This window comes from Dasypus novemcinctus, chromosome 25 (genome assembly GCF_030445035.2).
Source record: "Dasypus novemcinctus isolate mDasNov1 chromosome 25, mDasNov1.1.hap2, whole genome shotgun sequence".
NCBI classification, from domain to species: domain Eukaryota; kingdom Metazoa; phylum Chordata; class Mammalia; order Cingulata; family Dasypodidae; genus Dasypus; species Dasypus novemcinctus.
Window position 1 is genome coordinate 14,623,973 of NC_080697.1, and position 13,614 is coordinate 14,637,586.

General features: G+C 36.2%; 1 protein-coding gene across 4 annotated transcripts in view; it reads right to left on the bottom strand.

Moving 5' to 3' along the window:
- The window catches only part of ITSN2 (intersectin 2), a 164,855-nt gene that overhangs the window by 81,800 nt on the left and 69,441 nt on the right, over window positions 1-13,614 (bottom strand). For all 4 annotated transcript variants that reach the window (XM_058287691.1, XM_012530381.3, XM_058287690.1 and 1 more), the window contains exons 10-15: window positions 13,256-13,393; window positions 12,192-12,277; window positions 11,317-11,579; window positions 8,584-8,733; window positions 6,381-6,521; window positions 4,944-5,031 (exon numbers count right to left, since the gene is read on the bottom strand). In XM_058287691.1, the coding sequence (XP_058143674.1) occupies window positions 4,944-5,031; window positions 6,381-6,521; window positions 8,584-8,733; window positions 11,317-11,579; window positions 12,192-12,277; window positions 13,256-13,393 (866 nt within the window). The remainder of the gene's footprint in view (window positions 1-4,943; window positions 5,032-6,380; window positions 6,522-8,583; window positions 8,734-11,316; window positions 11,580-12,191; window positions 12,278-13,255; window positions 13,394-13,614) is intronic.

Genomic DNA, 13,614 nt, shown 5'->3' on the forward strand with positions numbered 1-13,614 from the left:
ATGTACATGCACAATTGAGACCAGCAGAAGAGAAAAAACATGATGTTCATTTCCCCTTCCCAGATCATATCCCAGGAAGATCCCCACAGGGAAATGGTTAATAAGCAATGGCTCTGCACTCAAGAGGACAAAGGTTTGAACTGTAGCTCCACCTTGGGTAATGTACTTCACCAAACTGATCCTTATGCTCTTCTTCTATACAGTGGGCATATGTTGGGGATCAAATGCTACCCACCCACTCCCACAAAAGACATGTTCAGGGCCCAACTCCTAGTCTTGTAAGTGTGTACCCACTGTACATAGAAGCTCTTTCAGATGTTCTATCAGTTAAGGTGTGGCCCACCTGAATCAGATTGGGCTTTAATCTGGATTACCGGAGTTCTTTATAAGCACAATGAAATTTAGACAGAGAAAGAAATAAGCGGTAGGGAATAGCTAGAACCTGGAAGTCAATGGACCTTAGAAGAGAAAGTAGAAGTCATGGCTGTATGCAATGCCATGTGACAAATAAACCAAATAACCACAAAATTGCAGGCTGGCCAGATAATACTGATGCCAAGAGGAAGAAGCAAGCCTTCCAGCCTTTGAAACCATGAATCAATAAATTCCTGCTGCATGGTATTTGTTTTAGCAACTAGGGAGTTAAAACATCATACCACATATCTCATTAAATGAGATCATGGATATAGAGCCATTAGGGCAGAGCGTTCGATACTAAGTGCTCAATAAATATAGCTAGTGTAAATGTTCCATTTATTTAGTTCTCCCAAGTACAGGGAAATATTCACAGGAAGAACTCAATAAATATTACTAATTGGATTGTTTAGTAATATTCAGTTTAGGAGGCAAGAGTACTGGGCTTCCTTTTATACGAACTATTTTTCATATTGAAGCAGGGAGACATTAGATTGAAATATATGATGAACACTGCATTACAATGAATTTAAAAACAATATTACTATTTAAATTCACATTTTAATACTTTATTGTATTTTTTAAAGCTCAGAAATCTAGTATAAAATTTAAATAATATGGAAGCATATAGATTACTCAATTTCCAGTTTATCTCTCTTTTATGTTTACATTCAGAATGTGCATATCCAACTTTTATTTCCAAGGGGTTTTATGTTTTATTGGGATCATATTGTCTACATTGCTTGTCAACTTGTTTTAAATTTAATAATACAACTTCTCATACAGGAAATACATATCTAGTTCATTGTTTAAAATTATTTCATGGTAGTCTATATTATGTCAACTATTCCATAATTTCTATTTCCATTCCTTTCTTTTACTTTTCTTTTTTGTTTTTTTTTTAGGAGGTACTGGGGATTGAAACCAGGACTTTGTACATGGGAAGCAGGCACTCAACCAGTGAGCTACAGCCACTCTCCAATGAAAGTTGTGTTTTTTTAAAATTTGTTTTTCTGTTTTGTTTTGTTTTTAGGAGGTACTGGGGATTGAACCCAGGACCTTGTACATGGGAAGGCACTCAACCACTTGAGCTACATCTACTCCCCTTCATTCCTTTCTTGATTGGTATTTAGATTTTTCAAAATTTTTTACCACTACATAAAAGTGTTGCAATAAATATCCTTGTACATACATTTTTATACACACATGAAAGAAAGTATTTTATGAGCCTAGGAGGCAAAAGAATTGTTCTGTAAAAGGAGATGCAAACTGCCTTTCTAAAAAGCTGTACTAATTGACAATGATACCACTGGTACCTGTTTCTGCATACTCTCATCAACAATGGCTCTTGTTCATCTTTTTTCATTTTTGCTAAGTGGCAAAAAAATAAAAAAGAAATATCACTGTCATTTGAATTTGTGTTTTCCTGATAACTAGTGAAATTGAAAAGTATCTATTTATATGTTTATTGGCCATCATCTACGAAGTGCCTGGTCTTAACCTTTGCCCATTTTTTCCATTGGATTGTCTTAGTTTTTGATGTATAAGAGCCTTAAGTTCTTATTGTAGCATATGTATTTCAAATTTTCAATTTTTTAATGTCTTTCATCATGCAGAAAGTTTTTACTTTTATGCTGTCTAGTCTGTAAATATTTTTCTTCAAGGCTCTGTGAATTTTTTAAAGAGAATTTTCTCATACCAATATCACATGTATTTTTCCTAGTTTTAATTTTTTTTAAGCCTCTTATTTTATCTAGAATTTATTCTGTAAATAGAGTAAGGTAAAGAGAGCTCCCCGACCTTCCCTTCAGATAATCAACTGTACCCAAATCACTAAATAAAAGGCCATCCTTAATCTACTGATGTTAAATGCCAATTTTACCTTATCCCAAATTGCCATACATTCACAGACTTGTTTTCTAGATTCTCTATTTTGTTCTATTTTTCTATGTTTCCATTTCTGACCAGTAACACATTTTAGGTACTATAGGCTTTAACAACTTAAGTTTCAATATTGGATAGGACTCATCTCCTCTCCCCACCAAGGTTTTTCTTGTTCAAAATCTTGCCTAATCTTACACATTTTCTCTTCTGTATGAATGTGTGCATTATCTTGCCAAGTTTAAAGAAATCTCAACAGAACTGAAATATGAATAAATTAGGAAAGAAATGACCTCTCTATAGTATTGTGCTAGTCTTTATATGTAAATCTGTAAAGTGTTTTTATTTTTTAATACAGGGGCTGGGGATTAAACTTGGGAACTCATATTTGGGAAGCTGGCATTCAACCACTGAGCCACATCTGCTCCCCTGAGTTGGTTTTTTTGTTTGTTTGCTTGTTGTCTGTTTTTTTTTTTCATTTTTAGGAGACACTGGGAACCAAACCTGGGACCTCCATTTGGGGAACAGGTGCCCAACCACTTGAGCCACATCCACTTCCCTATCAGTAAAAGTCTTTTTTATTCATAAAAATGAGATTGCTAATGTGAATAAGATTTTTTCACGATATTTTCTAATTAAATACTTTTGATGTATAGTTAAGTTACCAATTTTTATATAGTGATTTTGTATCCAGGCACCTTGCTAAATTCTCTTATTCCAATACTCCAACAAATATTAAAACATAAAATTAAACATCTCCTAAATGCACAGCACTGTGCTGTTTGCAATAAAAAAGAGTTAAGAAGAAGAGAACATGGGCCCTATTTTTGAGTAGTTCAGAGTTAAGTTGGGTGACAATGTAAAAAAAATAACAGAAAAAGAGTATTCATTCTTAGTACTCTTCAAAATGGTCATCACTAACAGTGGATATTTTAATGCTGTATTCAATTATATCATGTGTATGAGCACTGTGTTAGGTAACTGAGAGAGAGACAATATGTTAGTATAGTGGACTTTAGAGTCAGATCGAGCTGAATTCAAGTACTACCATTTTGCCTTCTTGGGCAACTATTAAATCTGAGTGTCAGTTCTCCTCCACTGCACAACTGGAATGACAACATCTAACTCACAGGGTTACTGTAAAGATAAAAGAAAGTCATGAAAACTGCTAAGCACAGTGCTCAGCACATGGCTGCTCATCTTAAATGGTTACCGGTAGAGAGAAAGGACTCAGAAATGAAGGGTTCTTTTTACATTCCAAACAGAAGCTTCCTATTTTGCACTGGACTACCACGCCCCCCAAAGCAGAGAAAGAGTAGCTCTACCAGGTTGCCAGATTCCATCACATTCCATCACAACCCAAATAGTAGCAATAATGAGGAAGAGGAGGGTATACTTTCTGCTACTGCACAGATCAGGAGGGTAGGCTCATCCTGCCTCTGGAATGCCTGTAGAGGGATAGGGTGGGAGCCTGATATTCTCTGACTAGCAAAGAAAAGAAGCAGGCGTGAGGGAGACTGTCTTAGAAGAGACATGGACAAACCACATCAGTGGAAGATGGTAGACATAGTAAGAGGAGTTCACAGGAGAGTAGTTCTCTATTCCTGGTATTTTTTCCAGGTAATGGGTCTTTCATTAATGCAACATTACCAGTTCCTTTCCACCCCTTCACGAATGGTCAGCTTGGGATAAGTACCTCGCCAAGTATGGCCTAGTCTCTTCCTATCCCTTGCTTTCTTGAAACTCAGCTGCCCATGAGAAGCCTCTATTCTGCTTTGTTCATGCACCCATGTTTTACAGGAGTAGCTCTACTGCTCACAGACAAACTACCCTCTCCAATATCAGCTTTATCAATAGTAAGGTGATATTTTGGTCTCTCATGTCTTGCTCATTTGCCTTATTTCTCAGTTTGTTCAGCACATGGGAAAAGAAGAGGGATGCCATGTATTTTACCTCTTAAATAGGTACCAGTACAATACAAAGCACTAGAGCAGAAAGACTCAATTTGAGACATTTAGGATACTTTAATTAGCCAATTCTAACACCAGATATTTTTCAGTTTTCTGGTTGGGACTTACTGAAGAAGCCAAAAAAAAAAAAAACCTACATTCCCATAAACCATCTTGGTATTCTACAGGTGTTAAAAAAGGCCAAGATGGAAAAATTCTTCATGTGAATCATGGAATTGGGAGATATACAGAGTCTGGGAAGGGCAAAGTATTTTCCTAAGGCCTACTACTGTTGTATACTGCCAACCAAGAATTCCATAGATTTGGTCTCATAGTAAAGATTTCTCCCAAACAATCCTTTATAATTAGTGCAGGGTTTTTCCAAAATACACAAGTAGTCTTGTGGTATAGCCAAATGGAGATGTTGTTTATTTTTATTTGGTTGATACTTTAATTATATAAATAAAAATACTACCAAAATAGGAAAGTTAATTACAATTATTACTTATGGCTCTTGTGTTAAAAATTTGGCCTAAAAATGCCCTAACATCTGTGCCAAAATGTTCCATATTTTGACATTTTAAATAGGCAAAAAATGTTATTATAACAGAATAATGCTATTTTAAAAAGTTAACAACATAACTGACAGTCATTCAGAAAAGAAAAAAAAAAAAGGCAAAACAAGCCTTAGAGACTTACCGGGTGTGTTACTGAACTGCATGTTTTTAATTCTTTCATTTAATAATTGCTTCTCAGGCACCAAATAGATAAGTTTATTTTGATATTCCTTGTAAAAAGAAAAAGTAGTACCTGATTAAAACTCTGTAATGTTTCCCAAAAATATTTTGAAAAGTTAAAAACATGACTTAATCACTCTTGAAACATGGTATAGTAAAAAACTGCTTACAATCTATGAATAAACTACAATGGAACTGTATCTAAAATACAAATACTTAACAGAAATCCATTTATGAGTAATTGGCTGAAATAAAAGACAATAAGGGAGGCAGATGTGGTTCAACTGATAGAGTGTCCCCTACCATATAGGAGGTCCAGGGTTCAAACCCAGGGCCTCCTGGCCCGTGTGGTGATCTGGCCCACATGCAGTGCTGTCGCACGCAAGGAGTGCCATGCTTGCCATGCAGGGGTGACCCCCTTGTAGGGATGCCCCACGTGCAAGGAGTGCACCCCTCAGGGAAAGCTGCCCTGCGTGAAAAAAGCACAGTCCGCTGAGCAGTGGAGCCGCACACACAGAGGGCTGACGCAGAAAGATGACACAACGAAAAGAGATACAGATTCCTGGTGCCACCTGACAAGAATGCAAGCAGACACAGAAGAACATGCAGCAAATGGACACAGAGAGCAGACAATGGGGGGAGGCAGGGCAGTGAAGGGGAGAGAAATAAATAAAAAAGGCAATGAAGAAAGCATTTTTAACTAAGGCATGTCTTGAAGCTTTACAATTCTCAGCAGGCAAAGGTGAAATGGTGACTTTGGTCACAGCATCTGCACTGTGTTAAGCAGGCCAGAATGAACAAATCCAGAAATGAATGTGTATATCCCAAAGAAGGACTACAAAGTCAGGGATAATTAGGGAAGCAAGTTTAAATGACACAGGAAATGTTATTTGGCTTTTGGAGACATAGATCTGCTGTGACAAAGTAAAACTGTCAGTCATACAGTAAGAGAAATTTAGGAACAGGACTCTAGAGACATGTAATGCTTCCAAAGTCCCTATTCTGCAAACATTAACAACTGAACCAGACCCTAATCCACAAGAAAAGAAGAGAATCACCAAGTCCCTGGGAGACATAGTCAATATTTTTACCACAATTCTGAAAAGAATAAGTTGAAGCAAAGCATGTACACATTTTAATTAAGAGTTAAAAATTGAAGTGATAAACTTCCATTTATGTATAAATATTAAGAACATAACCCGAAGTCTGCAACAGTTTTAGGAGGTCACCAGGCTTCCTGATATTATATACAAGATTGTGGGTATTTTAATTTTTCTAGGAAGGAAGCCCATTAGGGATTCAAAGGGGTTCATGATCTCCTAAGTGAAAAGTTAGTCTCTTCGGAAGAACTGGTAATAATGATTAGCACATAATGACAATTCAGCAACAAATAACTTACTTGAAGTTCTTGTTGAAGTTGCTTGATTTCCATTATTTCTAGGTCACACTGCTTATCTAGAACTTCCAGCTCAGTCTTCTGGGTTTGCTTTCTGAGCCTGACATCCTGCAGTCTACCTGAGATCTGCTGATGTTTGCCATTCTGCAGGAAGACAACATAAGTATACAGTAACTAACATAAAATGTCCAGAGGAAATGTCCCTAACAGGAGAAAAATATTTTTTATTCCGTTATACAGTTAAATCTTTAAATGTCACTTATTCATATTTGGTCTGAGATAAATGTCTAAAACCAAATGGAATATGTTTTAAATCTGTGTCTGTTAACGTCAGACAGTACTGGCAGGAAATGTGACCATCCACAGGGCACAAGAGCCAATATGTTAAGTTGACAAGGCACAAATATAACACAATGACTTTTTCCCTGAATTCAGCATTTACAAGGTATATGAAAGCATTAGTTGATAATATTAACATCAGAGACAATCTCACAGACCAATGAGGAGAAATAGAAGTTTGCATGTGACGTTTAGCATTACCTTCTCTTTGCTTTTATTTCTACCCTCAATACTGCCATCTAGTTTCATCTAATTAAACAATGTCCAGGAGGACCTTTATGGCCACAAGTCTCTTCTCCTAAGCCAATATTCCTTTCCCTAAGCAACGAATATCCTTTCCTCCTCCTCTTTTAGAACTAGAAAGAAAACCAGAGGGCAGAGATTCTCAAATGGAGCTAAGAAGCAGGGTAAGGTATGACGGGGAGAATGAGACCTCTGGTTAAAAAACACTGATAAGTCAAAATTTTTGCTGAAGAGTATGTTCATATTTAAGAAATAAAGGCTAAAGGGAATTTGCCTGTGTCCCTCCTAGAGCTCACATTATCGTTAACATGCATAAGGACAGGCTCTGGCCCTGTGCAGACTCTGCACATTAATTTATGCTGCAGCTACTGCTTGATGTGTTATTCCAGTTCTTGAGAGAAAAACAATCTTAAGGAAAAATATATAGTCCAAGTAGCTACATAAAGAGATTACAGTTTTATAAGCCTCTTTTGCAGTATTAGGGGATAATTAATAATTGTGGTATGCTTTCCTACGCATTGGAAGGCATAATATATTTCTGACCAAAAATATTTGGATAAATTAAAAAAAAATAAAATTCAAGTCATCAACCAAATAAAATGTTAGATTATAAACAAATAAGATCTAAATTTGGCTCTACTACATAGCTTTACATGCATTTTGCAAAACCCTACTATACTATAGGGTCTGTGGGATTCTATGTTGGGAAAAAGGAGCACGCCCTACCCAGACCCTTTACAATATCTTACCTTGCATTTCAAACAAAGTCTTTAAATAACTTGGCTCTCTGATATCTGATGTGAAAAAACTGTTAAGTCTAGTGGCCTATAATAGCTAAAAGCCATACACCTGCAGAATTGGAAAGAATCATAAAAACCTGTTTCAATCAACAGTTTTAAGTCATTTTTCTTTTTAGCAGAAGAACTCTTTTTTTCCAAACAAATCTTAGATAAAACCTCAATAAAAATAATGAATATAGTGTGGAATTTGTCTGTTGTGATGAGTAGGAAGGTCAGGGAGAGGAGGGTACTGTCCTGCTGCCTTTGTTTCCCCTCTACTACTTTATGGTTATTCCTCTATAGCCAACTTTCAGAAACCACAGTGAAAATCAGAAATTACTGAGCCATCCCAATCCTTTATTTTGTTTATTTTTAAAGATTTATTTATTTCTCCCTGACCCCCCTCATTGTTTTGCACTCGCTGTCTGCTCTCTGTGTCCATTCACTGTGTGTTCTTCTGTGTCTGCTTGTCTTCTCTTTAGGCAGCACTGGGAACCAATCCGGGGACCTTCCTGAGTGGGAGAGAGACACTAAATCTCTTGCACCACCTCAGTTCCCTCCAACCCTTTATTTTATAAAGGGTTAGAGTGAGGGACAGAGAAGGGAAATGTCTTCCCCAGAGTACTCAGCTAATCGGTATCTGAGACTACAATCTAATTCTCAGCATTCTGAGTTCCTGTCTTTCTTAGCACACCACACTGTTCAGTCTGTTAAAAGCATATATGAAAATATGACTATCTAATTACATACATAATCTATACATGGGATAGATTTTTTAAATAGGCATTTTTCAACAAGTAACTCTAGCATCATTCACACATATTTCACTTAAACTTTAGCCATACCAGTGCTTCCAACTCAAGATGAAGACTCTTCTTTTTAGAGTTTAACCTGACAATTTCTTCCTGTTCTCGATTCCTTTGGTTGAGAAGCTCCTGTCGACGAATTCTCTCCCATTCTAAACGGCGCTGTCGTTCAAGTTCCTGTTTTGCTGCCTGAAAATAATGAATTAAAATTAATTTTGAAAGGAAAAAAAAGTTACATCACTCAAAACTGATGGGTTGATAAAAATAAAGACTCGGCAGTTTTTAAGAATAAGTGGTTATAGTACCTAAGGATATCAGGGCATACCTAATTTATCAATGGGCCTAAACTAAAGACTTTCACAAAAGTGATTCATCCATCAAGAGTTTTGATTGATTCACAGGATATTTCCCTTGTTGCAGTTGTTTTTTCTTAATAAGCAAAAGCATAATTTCATAAATATAAATATTAAATGAAATAATTATACCTCTAATATCAGGGAAGGGAAAAAAACTTCTATATACATTGCTTCAGTGCCACCATAACTTACTGTGCCCCATCCAGGTCCTTTAACATAGCGCTAGTTTTCTTGGATAGCTCTAAAGCCATCTTGAGAAAGGAGATCGAAGTTGGAGGACACACATTTCCTGATCTTAAAACTTACTACAAAGCCACAATTATCAAATAAGTATGGTATTGGCAGAAGGGCAGATACACAGACCAATGGAATCAGATTCAGAGTTCAGAAATCATCTCTCACTAAGGTATCAAATCCACTCAAATGGAAGAGAATAGTCTCTTCAATACACAATGCTGGGAAAACTAGATGTCCACATGCAAAAGACTGTAGGTGAACCTCTACACCTCACACTATCAAAATGGATCAAAGACCTCAATATGAGAACCAGAACTATAAAACTCCTAGAAGAAAACATAGGGAAGCACCTTCATGATCTTCTGTTAGGCAATGGCTTTCATACCCAAAGCACAAGCAACAAAAGGAAAGACAGATAAATGGACACATCATCAAAATTTAAAACTTTTGTGACTCAAAGCACTTTTTCATGAAAGTAAAAAAACAACCTACAGAATGGGAGTAAATATTTGGAGGCCTTAGATCTGATAAGGGTTAAATACCTAGAGTATATAAAGAAAGCCTACAATCTCAAAACAAAAAGACAACCCAGTTTAAAAATGGGCAAAAGACTTAGACATTTCCCCAAAGAAGACATACAAATGGCCAAAAAAACCACATGAAAAGATGCTCAATATCATTAGCCATTAGGGCAATGAAAATCAAAACCACAATGAGAAATCATTTCATACCCACTAAAACGGTTACTATTAAAAACAAGCAGAAAATAACAAATTTGTAGAGGATATGTGGAGAAATAGGAACACCCATTCATTGTTGGTGGGAATGTAAAATGGTACAGCCACTGTGAAAGACAGTTTGAGAATTCCTCAGAAACTTAACTATCGAATTACCATATGAACCAGCAATCCCACTTCCAGGTATATATGCAAAAGAATTGAGAGCAGGTACTTGAATAGATATTTGCACACCCATGTTCATAGTTAGTGGCATTATTCACCATTACTCAAAGATGGAAGCAAACCCAAGTGTCCATCAATTGATGAATGAATAAACAAAATGTGGTATACAAACAATAGAACATTATTCAACCATAAAAAGGAATGAAGTTTTGCTACATGTGACAACCTTGATGAACTCTGAACACAATAAGTCAGATAGAGAAGGACAAATATTGTATGATCTCCCTTATATGAAATAACTAGAATACGCAAATTCAGAGAGCCAGAAAGTAGATTACAGGTTACCAGGAGCTGGTGTAGGAGTAGGGAATGGGGAGTTAATTCTTAAATTGTATAGAGCTTCTCTTTGGGTTATGGAAAAGTTATTATGGTAATGGATGATTGTGATGGTAGCACAATATTGTGACTATAATTAACAGCACTGAATTATATATTTGAATGTGACTAAATGGGAAATTTTAGGTTGTATATATGTTACTAGAATAAAAATGAAAAAACAAAAACAAAAACAGAAAGCCATAGGACTGTACAACACAGTGAACCTTAACATAAAGCATGGACTATAGTTAATAGCACAATTATAGTTTATAGTATAATTATAAATTGTAATGAAGATATTAAGAATAGGGTGGTATATGGAAACTCTGTATTTCATACATGATTTTTCTGTAAACCAACAACTTATTCAATTAAAAAAAAACACACACACACAAAAAACATAGCAGTCTTCCCAGGGACCCCACAACACTATCCCAGGACCTACACAAGACCATCTGACCATCCTCTTGATTCCTCTCCAGGTCTTTGACTCCCACTCTCATCTTACTGCCTCTCCAATTCTCTGGCCTCATAATCTGGATCCTAAGTATACATTCTTTATTTAATGACCTGCGTGGATCGGCTCCTTCTGTGGCTTTCTAATATTAGCTTCTCACTCAACTCAGCTTTGCCATCAGGCCCCTTTTAACTGAGACACTACCTGCAGAGTTGCTTTCTCTACCAAGTATCAGTCCCAAAAAATCCCTCACAAGCAAAGAACTCTTTTTCCTTCCACAAATGAAAAAAGATTCAGATTTGTACAAGATAAATAAAATGAAATGATACACAAGCAAAGGAATGGCAAACATTCAAAGACAGCCTCTTTTTATCAAATGAAATATAGGTACTTATTAAGTATAATGGATTTTCTTAGAAAATAAAATAATTTTAAAAATAACCTCTCGTCTTTCTATCTCTTTTCTTCTTTCTTCCTCCCGTTGTCTCTCCAATTCCCTTTGTTTCTCCAGGCGTTTTTCTAATTCAAGTTGCTTCTTCCACTCCTGTTCTTGTAATTCTCTCTGTTTTCGTTCCCACTCCTCCTTTTCTTTCTGGGCTTTGCGTTCTGCCTCCCTCTGTTGCTGCTCCATCAAAGCTTGGCGCCGCTTTTCCAGTTCCATGTTTCCTCGCTCATAGTTGGCTTTCCGCTTGTCCTCAAAAGTAACTAAATAAGGCATATTGTAATCATTCTCACAGATGAAGAACCTGTAGAACCTATCATCTATTTTCAACATATTCGCACCTTGTGTCTATTTAAGTCCTATTACTCTTTGGATACTTCCCCTAAGGATAATTTTAAGTCAAAGGTAAACAGGAAAATATTTACTTTCTCCTAAGGAGATTCACTTAAAAAAAAAAAATTCTAAGTTTGAATACATCTAAGAGAAATAATTCTACTATTTCTGCCAAAAGAAATACCTTTCAAATGTGTAGCCATACATTTGTTTTATTTGATAAATTTCATTAACTTTTCACAATTTTTAAAACATCTACATATTTATCTTTTTGGGTAAATTTTTTTTTAAATTTTAAGCTAAAGATTTAATCACACGAAGTGGTTGAAATAGCTTGATTTGGATGGCTATAGTCTTGCCCAACACATATACTGGCTCTTCTTTTTTTCATATTGTTCATAATTTTGACTATCTTAATTTTAAGGACATCAATATCTATCAGAGTATCTGGTATAGCATATAAAATGTTAAGAAACAAAAATTCTTAATATTTATATTTGAAGGTAAATTTTAAGGGAGCTCGCTGCAAGTACACAACTTACCTGGTAATTTTTTCTGAGGTTCCTCTTCCTGCATTTTCTGATATGAAGGCAGAGTTCCATTGATGGTATCAATTTGCTTTCCTCCCCTAAGGAAAGGAAACAACAAACAAATTTAGCATCATGTAATTTGGGGAATTTTCTCTCTCTCTCTATATATATATAGAAAAAAGAAAAAAATATTTATATCCCAATGATTAAAGCAGTTTGATATTTAGAAAATAGTAGTAGAGACATTTAAAACACAGTATGGTATATAGTTACAAATGTATGAAAGTTTTTTTGTTTTGTTTTTTATTTTTAGAAGGTACCAGAGATTGAACTCAGGACGTTGTACATGCAAAGCAGGTGCTCAACCACTGAGTTACACCCATTTCCCAAGATAAGAGCTTTTTGATTTGACTGCATCAGTAAGGCATGACTCAGGTTGAGTTCCTGCCCCCTTGCTGGGTGTGTGATATAAATGAACACTTACTCAAGAAGACATACAGAGGAGAGAACTTCATCAGTTTTGATCCTGCCGTGTAACGGAAAGGAAAAGGCTGAAACAGCTAAAGCCCTGAGGAGAGATGGACAGTTTGCCCGATAGCTTACAGCTGACACTGGGAAGAGAACCAAGACTGACATAGTAAGTCTTGAGAGATAAGCCCCATGCCAGCCTGCAGCTGAGATTGGGAAGAAGCTGGGCCCATGGAGTCTCAAGAGGAAGAGGAAGCCCAGAGGGGAAGGATGAAACCAGCAGATATCATCTGCCACTGCTTCAACACGTGGCAGCTGACTTTGGTGAGAAAGTACTTCTTACAGTACCTTGAACTGAACTTTCCACGGCTTCGGGACCATAAGCTTTTACAACAAATAAATATTTTTATAAAAGCCAACAGATTTCTGGTACTTTGCATTGGTACCCCTTTGGTGGACTATTACACTCATTAAATACTAAAACCAAACGGCATTGTAGATATTTAACTCTCCTCTAAACTAGACCAGTGGCATCAGGAGATTCCAAAGTAATAACCATGTCTACCAAGTGATTAAAACCAGGCCTCTTCACCTCCAGAGGCACTCACCTGAAAGATGGTGGGACAAGCTCAGGAGGTAAAGTCAGTGGTAACGGCTGTCCAGCTTTGGCCATGTCAGTGAGGTGCATCGCAAGGATAAACTCTTCAGCTTTTAGCTGCCCATCACCATCAATGTCAGCCAGAGTCCTAAAGAGAATTTGAAAATTTAGAACTAAAAGGAAAGTCTATCTGGAGTAAAATATTGTTATTAATAGTTCAATATTTTATTTTTAAAACATGAATAATGATGGTAAAAACTGGTGGGTTAACATATTTCAGTGAAATGTAATATAAGCAGGAAAAGCGAGTTGGTTTTTATCCTTAATTTTCATGTCATGAAATAGAGAGAAATATCTTTTGAAACAGAA